Source organism: Cyprinodon variegatus, unplaced genomic scaffold (assembly GCF_000732505.1).
Source record: "Cyprinodon variegatus isolate N-32 unplaced genomic scaffold, C_variegatus-1.0 Scaffold217, whole genome shotgun sequence".
NCBI classification, from domain to species: Eukaryota; Metazoa; Chordata; class Actinopteri; order Cyprinodontiformes; family Cyprinodontidae; genus Cyprinodon; species Cyprinodon variegatus.
This window is the reverse complement of record NW_015150670.1, coordinates 247,341-270,118: the sequence shown is the minus strand read 5'-3', so window position 1 is coordinate 270,118 and position 22,778 is coordinate 247,341. Positions and strand designations below refer to the sequence as shown.

General features: G+C 39.9%; 1 protein-coding gene across 4 annotated transcripts in view; it reads left to right on the top strand.

Annotated features, from left to right (window-relative positions):
* The window catches only part of shc1 (SHC (Src homology 2 domain containing) transforming protein 1), a 32,494-nt gene extending 13,388 nt beyond the window's left edge, over nt 1-19,106 (top strand). For 2 of the 4 annotated variants that reach the window (XM_015380567.1, XM_015380566.1), the window contains 12 exons: nt 5,440-5,604; nt 7,154-7,224; nt 7,677-7,737; nt 10,206-10,325; nt 11,508-11,561; nt 11,936-11,987; nt 13,414-13,540; nt 13,663-13,822; nt 14,683-14,740; nt 14,964-15,080; nt 16,169-16,425; nt 16,516-19,106. In XM_015380567.1, coding sequence (XP_015236053.1) covers nt 5,443-5,604; nt 7,154-7,224; nt 7,677-7,737; nt 10,206-10,325; nt 11,508-11,561; nt 11,936-11,987; nt 13,414-13,540; nt 13,663-13,822; nt 14,683-14,740; nt 14,964-15,080; nt 16,169-16,425; nt 16,516-16,644 — 1,368 coding nt within the window. In that variant the 5' untranslated portion in view covers nt 5,440-5,442 and the 3' untranslated portion in view covers nt 16,645-19,106. Of the gene's footprint in view, nt 1-998; nt 5,605-7,153; nt 7,225-7,676; nt 7,738-10,205; nt 10,326-11,507; nt 11,562-11,935; nt 11,988-13,413; nt 13,541-13,662; nt 13,823-14,682; nt 14,741-14,963; nt 15,081-16,168; nt 16,426-16,515 lie in introns of those variants that run through there. The other 2 variants (XM_015380564.1, XM_015380565.1) reach the window with 2 other exon arrangements.
* Nucleotides 19,107-22,778: the final 3,672 nt, after the last annotated feature.

The following is a 22,778-nucleotide window of genomic DNA, read 5'->3' as shown; positions in this document are numbered from 1 at the left end:
ATGCATCAGTTGTTAACGATTTGGAAAATGTGTTTCTTTGTAGAAGCCTCCCTGAAAAGTCTACAGTACTATGTTTTTGAACGGTAACCACTTTAAGGGATTTTACTGTTGTACCATAGTTAATCCGCTTTATGATGACCATCTTCACAGTTTTTTTGTTGTTTTTTTTTATCAATAATCTAAAACCATAGAAATTTTTTTTCTTCCTGACTGATACTGACGAGGAGATCCCTCTGATGCTTTGACGGTCTACAGACCATTGCCCTCTCTGTTAGAGCAGCTGGATTTGTCAGGTTATTAGAAGCAATTCAGTCTATAGCCGTTATGTACTGACTCCTATCGACATGAGTTTTGTATGGTTAACTCTAAACAAAGCCACAGTCTATTTATAAAAGGTAGTGCACGCTCAGGAAGCTACATCATTTTAGGGTTTTGTTTTAACCACCCTCCCCTACCAGTTTCTGTCTCAGAATTGAGGGGAAAAGGTTTTATGTAGCATTGAAGGTAGATCAAGTTCAACAATGACTCCTCTTTATCTCATTGCTGTAACCCACTGTAAATGTAAGGCTTTTATTTTGTTTATATCTACTTTGATCAAGGTTAAGTAGAGTGACCTCCTGTCATGCTGCCCACTTTGTGAGTGGAGGGGCTGGCTTCTCTTCCTTTCACTCTTAAACAGTTTTTTCAGGTTGCCAAATATGAAAAAGGGAGGAGTTTTGAATAACCGACATGATCAAACCCAGTCCGACACACACACGTACTCTCTTCTATCCCTTACATCTTCCACATCCCCATCTCTCTCCCTGGAGTCTGTGCATTAAAGTGCAAGAGCGCAGCATCTCGCTGTGCATGCACATGTACTCTGCTAAATGACTGGTTGCAGAAAGGAGATGGGGGGAGGAAACAGGAAGGAGATAGCATGGGAGAAAAGAAGTTGGGGTGGGCTCGTACAGCGGCGCACGCATGTGTGTCTGTGAGGGAGAGCGAGGGGAGTGAGACATAAAGGGAGAGAATGGGAGGCAGCATCACCCACCCAGACCGGGAGAATAGGAGGGGAGGGCAGACAGCGTGTTCGTCCCTCCAACAGACGGAGGTAGAAGGGAAGTGGGCATGAGAGACACGAGAGGAGCACAATGAAGGAGTGCCATTGTCCATCCTGTTAATATTACTATTTCGCCATCTGCTGAAAGACAGGAAGAGAGACGAAGAGGGGGGCAAGAAGAAGAGGAAGACGACCAAGCAGAGGAGGAGAGGATAGATGGAAAGGCAGTGACTTTGTGAATTGATCAAACGGAAGAGTGGATCAGAGGAGAAGCACGTTTTTTCATCTATGCCGGGGAGTGGAGGAAAGGAAAGCCAGACAGAGGGAGAGGACGGATGTTCGGACAGTCTGGGGATGTTGAAACATTAATGTGGCATTGACATGAATATGGAGCTAACCTTTAAATGAATGGCTCTGACTTATCAACTGCTTGCTTTATGAACCAAAAACACTAACTGCTAATGTTTTGCCAATTCTTTTCAAAAAGGCAGATTTGTTAGACTTACTTTATACAGAGTGATCTTTATTACGTTCCTGTTTTTTTTTTTATGAGTATAAGGTCTACTCGGCAGGATGTTATACAATCGTCTTTGTTAACTGCTGCAGATAATATCAGGTTGTTTTTATGCAACTTTTCTTACCATTAGTTATCCTTAAAAGGATAAAAGCTGAGTGTTGTTCTTTATACTGTTATACCTGAATTTTGTTACTGTTCTTGAAATATTCTCAGTTTAAACGCTCCAGGTGGAGTCGGTGCATTCAGCCAGTGGAGATGTCAACATTGATTGGGTTTTATGGCAGACGTGATGTCAGTCAAACTTTGATCATTTCCTGAACTGTATTGATCTTTTTAAGAGTCTCGTTTTTTCCTGCCATTGGATAAAAAAAAAACAAAAAAAACTAAGCTCTGATGTGGAGGTTTTGATGCAACAGCTAATTGCTTTCCAAAGCAGTTATCTCTTTGATGATTTTAAATGTTTTCTAAATGGGATTTCTTAAACAGTAATTCCTCTGCAGACATCTTTCTTATTGTCTGTTGCCATTGCAACAGCTGCAGACAGAACAAGATGTAATTTTTTTTCTTGGTCTTTTTAAAACTGGTGCTGTTTCATTTAGTATATGTGTGCATTCATGGATTACACCAAGTAGAAAAGATAGGTTTATAGTTGCTTGTTGTTTCTTTGTGACATTGGAATTTCTTATTCTCTAGTCTGTGATTCAGGGTTGTTTTAGGTCTCCTGTACTCCCCTACCCACTCTGTGAGTTCATCCACTTCATCAGTCAAGCTTGATGTGCTATTATCAGGCATGACTGGATAAATGAGATTATCATTCTGATTTCTCTTGTATATATCAGTGGGTACAGCTGCTTGGCCTTGGGGCCTCTAATCACCACTCTTTAGCAGTGCTTATCAGTGTGTTGGTGACTCAGGATTTCTGTTCATATTGAGGGTCGTCATCTTTGTTGTCACCTGACCTACACTGTGTTCAGTGCACTAAAACATAGGGCCAGAGCGCCTCTGTTTCTGAATACCTGGAGTTTCCTTTGTATTGCCTGAAAAAAATGCATACTGGATCTCTTGCCTTTTCAAGTGCTTAACTTTTTCCTGGATTCTGATTTTTTTTTTTATGTTTGCTTCGGTATTCTTTTTCTGCCATAACTCTTTACAGCATTCAGGAGCTCATCCCGGCCTTCTCAACTGGCAGTGCATTAGTATGACTGGATCCTCCATGGTGCTTTTTGGCCAACACCAGATGGATGGCTAGCTGGAGTTGCTAGACAATCCCTCTGTGGTGCTAGACTTGTGTAGGCGACTGTTCCTCTGCCATGCATCCAGCGCCCACTACAATCTTGAGCACTGTTACTTCAGGCCTGGTTAGTAATTGAAATGTTGTTGTGAAAAAAAAAAGGAATAAAATCAGGTGATGGTTGGGGATCACTGAAACTATGGTAATAAATTTTAAACTTTGTCTCATAAATCGGCTGTTTCAAAGGTCAGTGCATTACACGTATGGATAGTGCCTCACGAGTTGTGCCAGTTGGACTGTAGGTGTAGCATTTCCTCCTCCTGAGGTCTAACTGTTGCAGACTGCATTATTGTTCTGGTTTAAGGAGACTGTTAATGCAAACAGACTGTTTGTCTTTTTCGGTTGGACTATGCAGAACATGAGATGTTTAAAAAGGTGTCTGTGCACTGGAAGCTTTGCCTTAGATTAGGAATGAACATGATCCTGGCTTTTCTCTTGTTAAAAGCATCTGCATCAACACTCTTTTCTCAGGAAATCTGGGCTTGCTATTTGAATAGGATTGAGCTATAGTAAGTTGATGCAGAGTGCATTGGGTTCTTGTTAAACCCCGTTGAGCCTCCATTCAGGGAACCCTAAGTGAGGAAGGCCAAAATTGACCAGTCAGGTCTCATCATCATCATCTCAAAGAGTCTGCCGGTATCATCCAGTGACCTACATTCTACAGTGTTACATCACCGCCGTGCTACTGCAGTGTGTGTCAGTGTACCAGACACAGGCAGTATCTCAGACTCAGTATACCACTATCAAATGGTGCTTCAGAAAACAAAAATAACGAATCCTAACCTAGGAGGGCAGTTTTTTCGGGAAACACACTTGAATCCATAACCTCAGCCAGGAATTGGCTCAGCTCTGCCAACGCAGTCTTAAAAAAACAACTTCTTTGTTAGTTTTTGTAAAGCCACCATGTCTAGCCTCTAACCATCCAGGATCCTTACGTTAAAGAGGCTAAAGGGCAAGGTTTGACTTTAATATATCAAAACAAGGGACTGTTAAACTAGGCAGCCTGGAGAACGGGCGAGCAATCGAGGGAGGGGGTGAGGGGGAGCGAGAGATCATCTGGAAACGGAGAGAGGAAGTGGTGGCACGGGAGAGGGCGGAGGCGTTGGAGAGACAGAGGTTGGCAGAGTACATCGTGTGGAGAAAGAGAGAGGACTTCCAAGATAAGAAAGGAGACAGAGAGAAGGGAGGAAGGGGCTCAGAGAAAGGAAAGGAGACTTCACAGGAAGTGATTTGGAAGAGGAGAGAAGACGAAGAGGGGGAAGCTGGGAGGGATCGAGCAAGGGCCATTCAGAGAGGACATGAAAGCATTTGGAGGAAGAGGGAGAGGGAGTGAAAAGGGGAGCAGATTTGCATTTCTCTTCAAAAGTAGATATTCAGGAGACTGTACCTCTAGTTTGGTAATAGAGGAACATCAGTAAGCCTCCTCTGTCTCATCTTTCGCTGCTCGCCAGGCGTTTGCTTTTCAATCGGCCAGATGAAGTTATGCATTATGGGTGTATTGCTGCCACTTAGTTTGTGGGCCAAGGTCTCCTATAAACTTTAAGTAAGTTGGTTATAGAATTTGTACATGTTGCTGTAAAGTTAAGCAACACAGCTGACAAAGGAAGCTATTTCACACACGTGCATGTCAAAACACCGGTTTCAGAGACAGACATTGGTGTTGATTCTTCATGGTGCTGGTCACAGCTCAGTAACAAGTGCTCACTGAGAGGAGATGAAGCTGGGACAAGATACTCATAGGTATCACTTTACACTGTGTCCGAACGCCAAGAGGAACACCCTGCGGTGAACTCGTCTTCATCTATTCAGGGGAACTGAGCAAACAAAAACTTTCTAACGAACTGAGGACAACATGAGCTGTGCTGGTGCACTAATAAACTATTTTCATCTGTATTCCAACTTCATCGCGGAGGCCTCGCTTCTCCAATGCCCCGTCTACCATCTTGCACTCATCGTGGATAAAGCCAATTTTAAAGCAGTTTGTTTTTTGCTGCTTGGTAACGAGTGGAGGACAGACAATCACACAGATGGATGCAAAGCTCTGGCAGTGAGAAAGGAGGACAGATGGTTGCATGTCCTATTAGGAGGAAATTTTAAATTGTGAAACAAATAGACTTTGAATCGCTGTAGCCAGTGTGGACTTCAAATCTCTGCGTAATTATGGAGCTTGTGCAGAAAACTAAGTACACCCACATTCGGAGTGAGTCGTTGAGCTCAACCGACGAAACAAACTCCAACCCATCATCATTCCCGCCTTCCAGCCCTGCCACCCCTCTGACTCCCTCCCCTGGTTTACCATCTTCTCTCTCTTCCTCGTCTCTCACTCCCATCTTGGCCCCCACTTCCCCCAGACCAGCTGAAAACAGCCCCACCACCCTCTGCTCTTTCTTTCCCAGTATGAGATCCCTCCGCCTGGGTGTCTCTGCTACTCTTCTCCCAGGACCCAGGACCACGAGCAGGTCTCAGCCGGCCCAGGCGCCTGTCGAGTCCTCTGGGGATGACAGGAGCAATTCCAGCTCCTCCCCTCCTCTTCATCAACATGTTGCCCTCCTAACTGTCCCCTGTCCCCCTCCCCGACCTCCTCTACAGGACATGAACCGGCTTGCAGGGCCCTCCAGACGGGCACGGGTGGAAGGAGGTCAGCTGGGAGGAGATGAATGGACACGCCATGGCTCTTTTGTCAACAAGCCCACCCGTGGCTGGCTGCATTCAGACAATGTGGTCAGCACCACTGGAGTTTCCTACACTGTACGGGTAAGCTAGCCCTCCCTCTAACTTTGAATACATAAGGAGTGTAATTATGCATTCAGCTCTGCATCAGACAAAGAATGCTAAATGTACAAGAACAGGATGAGATTTTAGAGATTTTGGGAGGAAATGTTATCTATACAAAGGTTTTACAGACCAGAACCACTAATAGAACTATTGATTTTCTTTGCACTTTGGATTCAATTCAATTCAGTTTATTTATATAGCGCCAATTCACTACACATGTAATTTCAAGGCACTTTACAGTTCACCAGAACATACAAACTCCAACCCTATCTACAATAAAATTTGAATAATTGAATTTTAGTAAGTATGAGTCATTTAATAATAACTCTGTTTAAAATGTTTAATAATTACTCTTTTACGCAGAATTCTCCAAGGTCTAGTTTCATCCTCCTTTATCCACCTATTTTGTCAGAGGCTTCAAAATTCACCTTTGTTGTTTTTTTCTTTTCGAACACATAAGCCAATAACAAGCATATGGATCCAAGTTGAGGCCTGTTACCTTTGGAAGCTATTTAGAGTGTTGGATTATATGCATGTTATCAGGTCATAATGTTCAGTACATTCTATCAGTTATCCCACTCTGGTGTAATGTAGGATTTTCTTACAATATTTTGGCCTTCTGGATAAGCAAAGAAAATAAATAAATATTGAAAAATATTTCCATATCAAAATGTTATATCATATCCAGTTGTGAGTGGTATATTCCTCCTTCCCCTCACTTCTTTTTTGATCTTTATATCTATTTATTTTATTCCTTTATTCTTTCTTGGATACCAATTTTCTTTCTTCCTTCTTTGCTTCCTAATTATTGTCATCACTTCGTAACCTAACTTATCTCCTTCTTTCCTTTTTTCCCTTCTCCTGTGTTTGTTTCCTTCCTTCTTTCCTTTATTACCCTGCATTCTTCTGTCATACTTGTGTCCCTCATTTCTTTATCTATTTTCCTGTCTTCTCTGTCTTTCTTGTGTTTATTTATTTCAAAAAGATATTTTTTCATCTGTCCTTTTGTCATATCCCATTTGCATTATTCGTTCCTAGTGCTGTGTCCCTTCCGTTCCTCCTGCCTAGTCTTTCCTTCCCTCCTTCTTTGCTATTTATTCATTTATCTTTTCTTCAATACTTCCTTCCAGTTTCAGAGATATTTAAAGGTTCATTTATCCATTTCTTTCTTAGATTTGAAGAGCAAATTTTAAGAGGAACATTAAAAAATATTGAAACTTGGACTGTACGGTCTGGTAAAGAAGAATTTCCATCAAAGTGCAGCAACCATGGATATAAAACAAGCAAACTCATAGTTTCATACTAAATGACTGCTGAAATTAAATCTGTGCCATTTATATTTTATTAAAAATGGCCCATAAAAGTAGGTAATTTTCACCAGGAGTGTAAACTTATGAGAAGAACTTCTCTCTTTCTAGGCTTTCCTGTCTTTTTTGTCTCAGTTTGTTTTCCAAAGCCTTTTCTGTTGAACTTACAGTATGGAGGAAATGTCTTTAGCTAACTTGTTGCCTTCCTGTTTCCTGAACAGTACATGGGTTGTGTGGAGGTGCTCCAGTCAATGAGAGCTCTTGATTTCAGCACCAGAACTCAGGTCACCAGGTGAGAATTCACACAGCTGCCGTACCATTACTCTTGCTTCAACATGCTGCATGGTGAGTGGGTGGGAATATTAGACAGCGGCAGTGCTTCGGCTTAGAGAAACATGTTGGCTTTATAAGCCTTTTCTGCTGCTTTTATTTAATCCTGTTCTGCTGTGTTTTGGTTACTCATATGTACTCTCTGATTAGTTCTGTCCTTTTGCGTGTGTGTATGTGTGTGTGCACCCCTGCTGTTCCCTGAAGCCCTAAATTAGAACATTCTGGAATACTGTTGGTTTCCTTGTGGTTTCCGGAGTGATATTTGTCTCTGTGGTATAAAGGATCACAGTTGCCAGGGAAGATAAATTCTCCCACCAGCTGCCGGATTTCTCTATAGTCGGCATAAATGTGAAACCAAGAAAGAGAGAATGACTTGCCTCACTTGTATGTTGTTGTTTTTTTCTACCATCACAGGGAGGCTATAGCTGTGGTTTGTGAGGCGGTACCTGGAGCCAAAGGAGCCCGCAGGAGAAAGGTACATACAGCTCACACTGAACCACACCCTTACACAGAGCATTATTTATTTATGCAGCTTAAGTGGACAGCAAGAGGAAGGGTTTTTCTGGATAAAATCTCAATTTAGCCTGACTGTCTGCCCTGTGGTCAGTTGTCCGTTCGGCCATGTTTCCCTTCTGTCCCTGACACACAAACAGAATAAACCGAGGTACATTATTTTGTGGACTGAATAACCAAATTCCTAACCCTGAAGTTTAACCTCAATTCAGACCACATCTTACGGTAACTAAAAGCATGTATAGTTTGCAGTATATTGTCCGTCCAAGGGCATAATAATACTTTGATTTTGACCTCCTAAGGTTTTTTTTTTTTTTTTGGAATGCATACAATAAAGCATCACAAAACAGGCTATAATTTTGAAACAGACTGGGACGAGTGCACTGTTTTTAACAAAAATCTAAAAATATATCATATCTACCCCCCCCCTCCTCTCTGATATTCCATAATTTAATTTGGTGTGATCAGCCATCTTTAGAAGTCACCTCATTTGTAATTTGATCTCAGTACAAATTCAGTTGGTCTGCAAAGGCTTAGAAGGTTTGTTAGAAAACATTAGTGAACAAACAACATCATGAACTCAAGAGATAAGTTTGTGGAGAAGCTAAGTTAGGTTTAAGAACATGATCCCAGTCCTAATACAGAGATATGCCCAATCTATGGTCTAAAGAGGAAAGGGATAAGAAACATAGTGAGACAGAGCAATCCAACTGTTTTCACAGTTTAAGGAAAGGGAATTAATCAGAGAGGAAATCAGAAGATCTGGGCTCCCACTGACTATGGTGAAGCTGCGATCCTGATCCAGTCCAGAGCGTACTGTAAAAAGAGTGTAGAAATGATGGTCATGAGAAAGGTTTAAGGGGAGTTTCTGCAAGTTCTAGGGCTACATAGCCTTGGTAACTGCACAGCACTGTGGCTAATATGAGTCAACACTGATTTTAATGATTTGAGTTCTTTGCTGTGCTTGATTGATTGATTGACTTTATTGATCTCACGGTGGAGAAATTAACTCTTTATATCAGCTCAAATAGTCAAAAAGAAGAAGAAAGTGACTAAGGAAGTGCCTGTTAGCCTGACGTTTACTCTGGAACAGCTGCAGAGATCCAAACCACAAATTCACGAGTCTATCAATGGAACAACTATTGGTCATGTATCTTCCCAGATTAATTTTTATTGAGAAATTACAAAAGCAAGTCAGTTATTGATAGAGGACCATGATTTGTCCTGCTTTTAATTTTCCACATTCCATATAGGGACACAGCAAACATGCAGACAAAGGAGCTAAATCTAGATTAGACCAGTGTTACTACCTGCATTCCAAATGAGGGGAGAAATGGGTTTGATGGAAAAACTGTTGGGGCAGGGACTGGGACGATGGTCTAGAATAATAGAAACATGGAATCATCTTACAAGACGATCCTGGAAGAAGATCAAGAGGCTGCTAAAGCCTTGAGATTCAGGCGGAGGTTCACTTTCCAACAAGACAATGACTCTAAACACAAGAACTGTAACTGAATTCCCTTTAAACTTAGATATATTCACCATTTCATTTTGTTCTGTCATAAAAAGCTACTGTTTGTGTTTGTAAAATAAAAAATTTGCAAATGTAAAATCAGTCAAATTTTGTATATTTTCTAATGATGTTATTAAAAGGTTCGCTTTCTTCAGTATGTTGAGCCTAAACATATAAATCTGTTTGTCCAAACTAATGATAGAAGAAGACATAAATGCACAGACCCTTAATAAAAGCTATCCATACACTTTCAAAGATGAACCATTGATGTCTTATTGCTCTCCTGCCAAGAGGCAAATGTATGAAAAGCCAACGTGTCATACCTAAAGCATGTCAGATTAGCAGTCACAGCTGCCAGCCTGCAGTTTAAAAGATTTGTGTGTCTCTTCACAGTATTGCAAAGAAATGTAAAAACATCCATGAAACAGGTGGCTAAATCCAGCTGCCTGCTGCCGTTACAGGCTTTGACCAAGGAATGTCTGGCAGGGAAGCACCCCAGACAAAATACAGCCGTAGTACTTGTACTAGAATAGATTATATTGGTCTAGTCTCCTTTATTTCACAGGACTGAGGTTAATGTGGTTAGCATGCTTTCCTTAGCACACATTCCATGAACTTGGGGATGATATGAATGAAAGCCATTAGCTCAAAATTATTGGTCTGACGGAGCGGTGCTGTCGAGGTGTTGGTGACAGTCTTGGCCAAGGCCGGCCTATTGCTCACAGTTGGCTATGCTGAGCAGATTACTTTAACAATTGCAGCTGTTCTGTCACTCCCACATATGCATGCTTTTCCACACATACACCCAAAGACTAGTATCCTCTAATGAAACGTACTCTGGACATGTTTTATTCTTTTATAGTTTTATTGTTAGTGTTTAGTTTCAAACTCACAAATATGTTTCCTCTTTTTTCCAGCCTGCTTCTCGCTGCCTGACGTCCATACTGGGGAAGAGTAACCTTCAGTTTGCAGGCATGACAATCAGCCTGACCATCTCGACTAGCAGCCTCAATCTACTGGCCTCTGACTGCAAACAGGTTAGGCTCATTGGGCCTACTGGAGACTGCTTCTTTTTTTTTTTTATTCTCGAAGAAGTGGAATGGTGGTTGGATCCCTTAAAGCACAGATGAGATCAAGGTCAAAGCCAGTGCCCAGAGTGTCCATTTTGGCATCCTTTCTGTGCTGCTTCAGCTGATTGCACCTCCTAGTCTTACGCCACATGCCACAAAAACAGGACAATACAATTGTTATAGTTTGAATCCATGCTTAGTTCAGCCCTATAGTGGAATCCCATTTTTTTTCTTGAGTTTCCATCTTAAAAAAACCAACAAAAAAGCAAGGAATACTAATTTATCAGTATTTATGGCCTCCTTCAATTCAAAGCAATGCAGTTTGATTCAGTCTAATGATACCATCAAATTACATGATTTAAAAAAAGTATAAAAGTCAACTTTAGGTATATGTAGTTATATAATATTGAGTAGACAGAATGTATTACAGCAAAAGCTCCATTGATGACTTAAGACCTGTACCTATCCATTATTTTAACTGTTGGTGTGAACATACCTAAAGATCTATGAATCCTGAAGATAAATAAAATGATCCATTCTCTAAGAATGTGTTATTCAAACCAATATGAAGAATATTCTTCAGTGTTTACAATTCAATTCACTGCTTTAATCGGCAGAGTTGTGACTTTCTGGATTATTAGGGCAGATAAATGAGTTACTCACTATGTGAGCGTCATTCACTGGACCCATTCCTCCTCTCTCTAGTCTTGCCACTGGGCAGGATGTGATGCTCCACTAAGACCTCTAATGAGTTCATGGATACAAAGTGGTCAATCTGTTGGGAGATGCTATTCAGTCATTTATATCAGCACATAGAATATGAAGCCTGTTGTTCTGCACGTGTATCCATTCACAGATACAGGATCAGATAGAGGCCAAGGAGCACTAACAAGTGTTAATGCTGTTATTGATCCAGCCTGGGTGGCTGTTCCAGACTGTTAAAGATGGGCTCCTTCCAGTCTTAGATTTATCTCAGTAGCAGGTGATGTTCAGTGGAGGGAAAAGCACTTTTCCCAGGAATGAATCCATCTTTGTCTCTTTCGTTCAGATGTTTTCATTTCATCCCCCCTCCCCACATGTTTCATCTCACCCATGTGTTTTCCTTTTCTTTTCTTTCTCCCCCGTTGTCCTGTTTGTTTTTCTCCACAGATTATCGCCAACCATCACATGCAGTCCATCTCTTTTGCTTCTGGAGGAGATCCAGTGAGTCGCCCAGAACCTCCCTCTCTCGCTCTTTTTCTCTGCCCTTTTCAGCTCCGGCTTCAAACCAGCCTTTTGCTGTCTCTCTTCAGCTCGCATGTGCTTTCTCCCTATCCTAAGTCATCGTCTGTTCCGATGAATTCCACTGACCTCTCTGTTGCCTTATAAGCTCACGGTCTCTGACCACATCTCCTCCTGTGCTCTACTCTTTTTACGTTTTTTTAAACCCATGTTACAACTTAGAGACTACAGCTTTTGCTTTGTCTGCCTGGTTGTCTTTATCTCGGCCTTAAAAATACCCTTTGCTTCTTCCTGCTATTGATTTTTCCCTATTCCCCTCCTCCTCTAACTGTATTTCCCCTGTCTGGTTCCCACAGGATACAGCTGAGTACGTAGCATATGTGGCCAAAGATCCAGTCAACCAGAGGGGTGAGTGAAAACAGCAGCTTGATGTGTCAGATACCAGAGCTTTGACTCCCTTCTGTGGAACTTTACACCAATCACATGGTTTTTGTGTTGAGTTGTGCATCATGAGGAAATGGAGCCTAATATTACGTTCTCAGATTACATAGCTATCAATTCTTTCTTATCTATGTCTAAAACTCTGCCTACCTCAGCTTAGACATTAAATACAGTTTAAAAACAGGAATAAAGACTATAATCTTTTAAAAAGGAATGCAATGTGATGATGTAGAGCAGGGGTGTCAAACTGGTTCCAGAAAGGGCCGTGTGGCTGCAGGTTTTCTTTCCAACCAAGCAATAGCACACCAGACTCCAGTCATCTCATCAAGGGAGTCCAATCTGAACATGATGACTTGATGATATGAATGGAGTCTGGTCTGCTATTGCTTGGTTGGAAAGAAAACCTGCAGCCACACGGCCCTTTCTGGAACCAGTTTGACACCTGTGATGTAGAGGAAGATCTGCTTAAATGATGTGGAATATTTTGCCTATTTTGGAAATGTGGCTTTGTGTTTCAAACACAAACTAAATGTCTATGCATATCTGACTTTATATTGTCGGCTCTAGAAACAGAAAAATCTTCATATTGTCGTAAATTTCTCTTACTAATGCCCAACATCAGATTCAACAAATGATGATAACTTCAGTAAATGATCGTAAATGATGAACCTGATGCAGTCCACCTGTGCATAATGAGCTCACCTTCCTAAGAGGTTTAGATCTGCATGATTCTAGCCAAAATAATGCAAGGTTACATATAAGTAGGAAGGCTACGACTTCCCACACTCGTCAGAAGGTATTCATTCATAGAAATGGCATTGAAGGCGAAGGAGAAAAACGTTATGGATTTGTGAAAGAAGTTCTGAGACTGAGAGCTGAGCAGCAGAGTTAAAGGAGCAGCATTAAAAGCCAAGTAGTGGGAAATAAATCACAGGAGTGAAATGATTGCAAGTCTTACTTTCCATCCATTTTCTGTTCCAGATGTTATTGCTGTTCCTTTAAATGGTTGCGTTTCTATGCAGTCTTTCGTGGTTTTCTCTGTAACGGACTTTGTGTTAACCTCACTTTTTAGAGAAGATGCTTTAAATAAGATTTATTTTTTCCTTTCTTCCTGTTTTCTGTTCCTTTTTCTTCTTTACATTTTCCTTCATCTTTCTCTTTCATTTCCTTTTTTCCATCTTTTTCTTTTTTATTCTCTTCTTTCCTCTCCTGCTACATGTTTTTTCGTTATTATTTTAGTGTTATTACTGTTTTGTTAAGTAAAGAACTTGATCGTCTTGCAGATGTCTTCATACCTTTCTGCCCTGCCTCTGTTTGAATTGTGTTGTCTAGTTAATTCAAGGTTACTTTGCTGCAGCCTCCTTATCTTTTCTTTGTACCTCCTCGGCTGCAGCGTGTCACATCCTGGAGTGCTCTGAGGGCTTGGCACAGGAAGTCATCAGCACTATCGGCCAGGCCTTTGAGCTGCGTTTCAAACAGTACCTGAAGAACCCCCCCAAGCTGGTCACACCTCATGACAGGTACAGATAAAAAAATAAAAATAAAAAAAACAACAAAAACAATCAGCCGCTTTGTTTGTGATTTCCCCCTCGCTGTGGATGATTTTCCTTGTTTCAATTTTCCAAACAACTCTGTCTGTCAGAATGGCTCCGTTTGATGGCTCTGCATGGGAGGAAGAAGATGATGATGCTGTTCCACCTCCTCCTCCTTCTTCTGAGGTTCCCTACTATAATAACTTTCCTGATAAGCAGCCTCCCCCTGGTGGCCTGATTGACATGAGGACCCGTCCAGGAGCAACACTGGTGAGAGCGAATGGATTAGAGAGGGGAATAAATCTTCCTTATAGAAATGCTTGAGTGTTTTGAAACGGTCACAGTAGTTCCAGTTCTTCAATTCACCACTGTGCTGTTTAATCAGTTTATTTGATTACATTTTCAATTTGCCATCATGGAAGCCATGGAGACTGTTTCTTCCTCCCAAAAGGATCAGATCTTCTGCATTTAGGCTACGTTCACACTGCAGGCCTTGATGCTCAATTCCGATTTTTTTTCGTGAAATTCGATTTTTTTGCGTTGCCGTTAATATATCCGCATATATGCGACTTGTACGTGATCTCCTGTGTGAACTGCAGTCATACAACGCATGCACAGTTGAGGACTTCACAGGCCAGCGTGCTCTCTGTTTACGGAAGTAAACTTGGATGGTAGTGCCGGCGCGCATCTAGCAATCTTTTCAAACCATAAAAACTCAATCTTTTCAATATGGTTAAACATAAATACTGCTCTCCGCATCATCAGCTGCCATGGTTGTTTTTCTTTCCGCTTCTGCATAGCAAGACGCAGAATAGTGACCATTGTCGGGTATTAATGCCGTTCAGGGAGGAATCCAACCTGGCCGTTCAGACACAGGTCGCATTTGAAAAGATCTGATTCGTATCGGATTCAGGACCACATAGCCAAGTGGCCTGGGTCGCCTTGGAAAAAATCGGATCTGTGTTGTTCAGACAGCCATGAAAAGATCAGATTCAGGTCGCATGTGGGAAAAACAATCGGATTTGGGTCACTTTAGGCTGCAATGTGAACATAGCCTTAGTTTTGATCTCTGTAATCTTTTCAGTCCAAGGATGGCTACAGTATTTGATTTTATGACTGTGTGTTTGCAGCCCTACGGGCAGCCAGGTCACAGCGACATTCACAAACAGCCTGTGCCTCCTCTACCAGGTGAGCCACGTCTCTGCATACCTCTAACTTACTTTGGAAAGACCATTTACTTTCGCTATGTTCAATCCTAAGTCATTACCTTTCATTACTGAGGGTAGTTTTTTAACAATAGTAATAAAGAAATATGTTTTAATGTGTTGGTCTTGTTTTACTTGAAAACAGAAAATGTTTTTGCAAAACTTCTAGAAAATAAAAGCTGCACTCCTGTCTCTCTCTGTCTCAGTCGGGGCCAAAGAAGGGGTTCGAGAGCTGTTTGATGACCCATCATATGTGAATGTTGAGAAACACCGACCTCCTGTTGCTGCTAATGGAAATACTCACAGAGATGCTTTTGACATGAGTAAGTGTTCGGGTTGTTTAGGCTGTTGGAAAGTAATCGGTATCATCATGATAAGGGATGCTCAAATATATGTTTGTGTAACACCGGTACCACAGTAGAGCAGCTCACTGCGGAATGGGTAAACACCGAAATGAGTTCTTGTTAAAGGGAAGTGTGGGATGTAATCAAAACGGGAAAATAGCAGGTAATTACTGTGCCAGTCTACGGTGTGCAGAAAATACATTTGCATTAACATTAGAAATTAGCCGTTTTTTCACAGGATGCAAACTAAAATCCATGGCTTCTCTAGATGGAAGAAAATACAGGAAAATGGGAATAAATTAACAGTTTTGGCCAGCTTCCCAAGGCTTTCCCAATAGAAGCCTTTAGAGTCCATGTATGTTGTCTCTAGAACTATGACAGTTCTTGAAATCTGAGAAAGTATTAGATTTTCAATGACATTTAAATATATAAATTATTTGAATATAAATTCCATTTTTGTATTTTCCTGATGTTCAAAAGGTGGATGAAAAAATATGGATCTTATTTCCAAACCTTGTTCCTGTCCAATTTTTTAATGATGGGTGGATTAATGAACGGTTCATTTATCAATCCAACCATCAATAATTAACTCATTCATCCATTATCCATCCAGCCATACATTTGTCTGTCTGTCCATCTGTCTGTACAGTCATGAGCCTGTCTGTATGTACCTCTGTCCATTAAACTATGATACATCCGTTTATCCATCCATCCATTTGTCTACTCATTAGTTTGATCCACCATCCTTCCATGCTTTTCCATCCATCTGTCTGTTTCTCTGTCTATCCATTCATTTGTCATCTATCTACCCATCCTTCAAGCTCCCCATCAGTTTGACTATCCATCTACCATTCCAGCTATTTTTCACTGCGTTAGTCCCTCCATCCTCCCATATGTTGTTCTGTGCAACTTCAGGTCTGTCTGTCCATTCATTCATCCATTGGTTTAAAAGGGTCCGAAATCACTTAATAAAAGATTTCTTGGGTTCCTGTGTCTGTATCTCTGATCATGTCCTTATTCTAAATGTATCCAAGGTGACATATGTGTTTATATTTACTATTTTCAAGAACCGCTTGATGATGCCTTGGGAGTCTCTGGACCCGGTGGGCCAATGTCAGTGGTGGTACCGCCCTCACTGGTGCAGCAGTTGCAGAACGAAACCTGGTTCCACGGGAGCCTGAGTCGCAGAGAAGCAGAGAGACTTTTGACCCGAGACGGAGACTTCCTGGTGAGGGAGTCTGGGACCACTCCCGGACAGTACGTCCTTACGGGACAGCAGGGGGGTCAGCCCAAACACCTGCTTCTTGTGGACCCAGAAGGAGTGGTAAGTTGGTAGAGATGCTGAAGCATTGCATTATTGCTGGGTCTAGCAGTATAGCTGTGTTGAAAACCCTTTTTTTTCCCTCTCCATTAGGTGCGCACCAAAGACCACAGGTTTGGAAGCGTCAGCCACCTGATCAGCTATCACATGGACAACAGACTTCCCATCGTATCAGCCGGCAGCGAAGTGTTCTTGCAGCAGCCGGTGGAGCGCAGGGCATGAAGCTACACACACCAATGAAATACTCCACCAAAAATAGACGCTCACTTCCTCTGCAAATCCACACAACACACTCCCAAAATCATAATGCTTTAATACACACAACAACACTACACATAGCACTCCAACGCAGCATCATACAATAAGAGACAAGCCAAAAAAAAAAAAGAGAGTAAATCAAGTTATTACTGTAGCCACTTCTTCCGGCAAACAGAAGTCTATATAAACCATAATTCACTCGTTCATCTGATGCAGAGAGGCACTGCTGCATATTCCATCCTACTGTGAAGCAGGAAGGAGCCCTTTACCAAGAATCACAGCAGGGCAGAAAACAGATGCAATTCTTCTTTTTATATTCTATTAATAGGAAAAGAAACAGAACTGCTTATCAATGGTTGGAATTGGGATCTAAAATTGATGAACTCTGGAGGAACATGACCAGACTTTGGACTGAGATCTTTAGTGTGGTGAACTCGAGTGGGAAGCAGTCCGTCCTCTCTCAGCTTTGCTGGAGATAAAGCAAAACGCTGATGGTTTCAGAGACTTATTTCAGACTCGCCCTTCAAGTCTCACTGGAGAAAAAGTAAATCTGAGTAGATTCTAGCAGGTGAATATGCATACATGTGTCTGCATGCTATCTTATCAGGAGCGCCGCCCCACCTTCACTCCTGTTTTAGGACTATGGACCTTGGAGGAAAGCCTGTTTGCAAAAGCTATGCTAAAGACCATCATATCCTTTATTCTGTTTTGTTGTTTAAGTATTTTGTTGTGTTATCATGAGTCAAATCACTTACTGGACATTTGGAGTGCAGTAAGGTCAACATGGCTGTATCTTCAGAATCCTTTTGCACACACATGCATATGTATATACTAACATTTACACACCATACACACTCATGCCATACCAAAGATCATCAACTTGGCTGCTGTTAGCAAAAAAGGAAGCCAGGATTTTTATCAGCATTTATGTCTAGGCATGGGCCGGTATTAGATACTGATGTCATAAAAAAAAAAACTTCAGCAAAAATAGTTAAAGGTAAGTTATTAACTCAAAACGTTATTAACTTACTTAATTAAATTATCTAATTTTCTTTATTTGAAAGAGAAACAATTATTTCTGCTGCTAAAACTACTCACAAAAATATTTCAGCCAGATTTGAAGCTCTATATAATTTTATTACATTACAAACTCCCATTTTACTTTTGTTAGATGATTTTAATGCAAGCCTTTTAAATAAACCTCACATGAAGCATGTTCATTAGTTTATTATTGCTTACTTATTTAAATTACATAATTGCCAGATTTATGTTCTCAGAATTAAGTATACTTAAGGCCTGAACACACCTGTTGCGTATAACTTTTTAATTTCGATCCAATTTTTTTTTCCATGTCTCTGACTGGGTTAGGCAGATCTGTGCACTTTTTTCACTTCTGTCTGTGTCACACAAATTAAAACAATTTCCCACATTTGACTTGGACAGATTATGAAAATTTATTTAAAAAAAAAAAAAAAAAACATACCAGGCATTCTATAAAGCAAAGCCCCACTTAACGAGTCTTTGCAGCATCTCAAACCAGCTCAGATAGAGAATGTTAATATGCCTATATTAAAAAACCTAATGAGATTAATGTCTAAGAAGAAGAAAAATACACAGCAATAACTGCTGTGGGTCGATTTATATGCTGACTGAGGCAGAGAGGTGATTCTCAGAGAGATCGGGGAAGTTTATCTGAGTTTTTCTCTTTTTTTTTTTTTCATAAAGGGTTTAGAGTTAAACTGTGCTTTCCCTGCTCTGTCTGCCCCTCATTCTTTTGTTTGAGGCTCAAAGGGGATCTATTTAACTATATCCCTTTTTTTTTTTTTTTACAACTTCTCCTGAAGTTGTTTTATTTCGAGGAGTGATAAACTGCAATTTCTGTCCCCCGTCGTTTTGCAAGGCTCAAAGATGATCAGCAATAAACAACAAAACAATAGCAAATTTACATTTTAATGTTTTATATAATAAAATTAGATAGTTCTTAATATGTGGGTGAAATATTTGTGAGTGTACATTTTAAAATTTTTGGATAAAAGTGATTTAAAACATTTTTACTAAGATAAGGAAAACTGTAAGCCAAGTGAACCACTGTAGGCAACAGAAAAGGCTTTTGATGCTCTGTACTTCATTCATTTAAAACAAATTTAAAGAAATTACAGGTGCAGGAACAACATAATAGGGAAAAAGGGCAAATGAGAGGGCTTGAAAATATACTTAAATAAATTTATTTCTCCCAGTCATGTAAACATGAATTATCTGCATCTAATTATTTTTCTTTCTTTCTTTTTTTTAAGTCAGCTGGCCAGCTAATCGCAGCAACGGTCTGAGCAGTGTTTTTGTCTCTCCGTGCTCCTAAAGCCACTTCAAAGGTGGGGAGAGGGGGGAAATTAAACTAGATTACATTAAAAGCATGTCGTACTGTAAAACTGTTAAAAAAAAAAATTTGCATTTTTCCAACCATAAACATTATAACACCGGCCCATGCCTAGTTGTGTCATACTCATTGTGAAATGGACTTGCTTTTATGTGTTGAAAATATAGAGGCCAATGTGCCTGAATTTGGCATCAAAGAGGAGATTTATAAAGTACATTGATGTCAGCCACAAAATTAAAGGTGCTTTTGAGAAGCATAGATGCTACTTTACAGGAACATATTAGTATGTGTTTGCATTGACAATCTATGGGTTATATCTTCAGAGTAAAAGCAAAGAGGATACATAGTCAATAGTTTTCAAGCAAAAAAATTCTGCTTGCATAAACAAAGCCAACTATTCTGCTTTTGGTGTGATATGAGGGAATTTGAAACAATGTAGCTCCTCAGACTACAGATCATCCACTTTAAGCATTGCCATCGATCTTCAGTATGCTATTTTCAAATTTCGGAGGATATGATAAAGGGGTAGTTGAGGCCAACGTTTCTGTCTCCCCTCTGTTCATGACGTGTTTTCTATCTTTTCGATTGTGCCTTGTTTCCTCAATGCAGTCATGTTGTCTCAATGTAGTCACCTTATGTACTTAATTCAGATGTAGTCATCTGCAGGAGAATCTCTTGGTTTAGCAAAAGCGACGACACACGGCTCCAGTGATGGCAATCTCCTCTGATGCACATTCCTGCATTCAGCTTCTAGTCACAGATACTTGATGTCACCATTGGGGGGGGGTGGGGGTATATTTCTGGATCACCTGTAAATAACATTAATTTTAAAGTGATCAGCTTGATTATTGTTTCTATTGTGCATTTAATGAATTTTTTGATGAGTAACAGACTGTACAGCATTAAGGTTGTTAATTTTAGAGTGCCAGAGGTTGAAACCAAAAAAAAAATATGTTGAAATGTGATAAGGGACCTCTCTGTCACATGTGATCAAACATGCGCACATACCAGAGCGGCAACTATTCAGATGGGTCAGAAATAGGAAAACCAGAGAGGAGCTGTGTGTCATTACTCTATGTGTGCATGTTGTGCTGGAATAGACTCAGCTGACCCTGTGTGTCATTAGTGCACTGGTCCTGTGTTATTGTTCATCACAGTTGCCTTTGTTGCATGAAAATCCCCCTTTTAAAAGATGAAATGTTTGTTATTGGCAGTGGTTGTATTAATGATGCTCTTTATGATTTTTAAACCAAAGGTTCATTTTGCAGTTTGCAAAGATAGTCATTTGTACTTTATATTTTCTTTTCCTTTTGTTTTTCTTATTAGGGAAACATGTCTGTTTACACCTGTAACTGAAAATATAGATTGCATATATAAATATATATATATATATTATCATTCTTCTCTGATCATTTATTGCCCTCAACTCCTGCAAAACAAAACAAAGAGTATTGTGAGTAGGTGAGGTTTAGCTTTATTGTTTCTACCTAACAAATTCTCATCTATCTTAGTCTGAGGAATCTATCTCTCACTAAAAAAAAAAAAAAGTGTGTTACTTGTGTCTTTCAGAATTACAAATTACTTGAAAGATAATTACCTCTCATCTAAAAGTCATCAATAAGACTTATTAATCAGTGGGATCAAAAATGGATTTTTAAAATAAGTTGTTTGATCCCTAATTATTAATTTTCCAAAGAGACTAAATAATTATATATTACTATTACTCTCTCACTGCTAGTAAGAGAGGAAATGTTTTAGGGCTAAAATATTTAAGGGGATTAATTAGGATTAATCAATTATTTAGGTAATCAACTATTTTAGTAATTGATTAAAAGTTAGCTGGAGTGTACAGACTCTAAAGCTGAAAAGCAATCCACTAAGAGCGGTTATTATGTCAAAATAAAATAAATTTAAACATTTTGCATTCAGGGTGAAAAACCTTTATCCTTCAATAACTGTCCAAAAACCGTTAAATGCTTTAATTTCAGCCTCACCTAGTTTAAATTCTGTATAAAATCTTCTTAAGGTTCATTTTGCTATCTAATCATTAATCTATTTATAGAAAAATTATCAAAATATGAATCTATTACCAAAATAATCATAAGTTAGTTGCAGCCCTAGAGGTTCAATAACAAGGAAATTTGTCATTTGAAATATGAGGTTCAACCACCTGGCATTAAAATATAAAAAGTGCTGTGGTTTGGCCATATTGGGCTCTTTAGGAACTAGCTTGGATTTCTACTCAGGTGGTTCACCCACTTAGATCTCTCCAATGGTAACAGCTCACACAGAGGCCGCTTTCATATTAAACCTTGCCAGAGTCCAGTTTCTGGAGCAGATCATCCCAGCTTTAACCCCTGGCACAGTTACTGCTGGACTCGGTATCATTTTTCTGAATCCCTGGAGCAGTTTGCTTGCTTTTTCAATCGTACTAAAAGCAAGAGACGGTGAGGTCACGTAAGAAAGCAAACCGGTGCTAAGAAGAGGTGTACGTTTCCCTTCTAATCATTCCATAGAATAATCCATAAACCCGGCCAGCGGTGTGAATGTGGCCTGGAAAAGTGGGCTTTTGGATGTCTGGACTTTTTCTTTAACCAGACCACATGTTAATGGAGGTTGGTGACAAAAGAAGGAGAAAAAAAGTCTAGAATAAATGTAAAATCTATCTGAAAAGAGATGCAACATCAAACAAATATAGCATTTAGACATCGACAAGAAAATAAAAAAAGCAATCCATATCTCGCCAACTCCACAAAGAAACATTCTTGGTCGGACCAAAGATTCGTATGGGCTCCAGTTCTACTGGTGCATTTGATTGACATCAGTACCAGGAGGTTTAGGTGATGGAATTTAGGAAATAGAATTTTGGAGTTGTGAATGCTTTTATTCTCCATTGTTTCTATATGGCCTTCATTGCAACAATGACTAAATAATTCTTCTAAGAGCGCTGAGATGGTATATCATCTTAAGAAAAGTAAGAAAAAAAAGTAAAAATCTGACTTAATGTCACATAAATAACAGAACAGTACCAGTAAGAACATTTTACTACCTGGAAACAAGTAGCAGCCATTATGAATGCAGAAGTCAGAGAAAGGTTGTGTTGTTTTATGGGGAGTTACAATTGAAATATCCCTGCAAAAATTTATATCAAGGTAAGCCCATTTTTTTTCTTGAAATAATTGTATTTTTCCTTGATTTGAGCAGAGAAGTAAGAAAATTTGCCAATGGAATGAGATTATTTGGATTCTAAATAAGAAAAAACTATATTGTCTCCAGTGCAAAATATCTAATTATTGTACTTCAAGGGCAAAAATACCAATTCAATTGGTAGGTTGTGTTATATACTTGCTAAACATTAAGGGAGAAAACACATTTTAACTGGCTTTTATGGATCAAGCAGCATATCCATCTAGGAGAGGAGTTATGAGGAGGACTAACCACCAAAGTCGAGGTGTGCTCAGACAGAGTACATTTGCATTTCAAATCTGTCAGTATTTAACCTGATGTCTAATGATGAAACATTCCAAAGCTTCCAAAATTACCAAATCAGCTAAATGAAACTTTGGAAATTAAACTTAAAGTCTTAGAGAAAAACCTTTCAGGACAAGGTCATCTGCAATTCAACAAACTGCTAGAAAGGTGAGAAAATGTCATACATGGTCCTAAACAAGAGGGTGTGTGTGTGTGTGTGTGTGTGTGTGTGTGTGTGTGTGTGTGTGTGTGT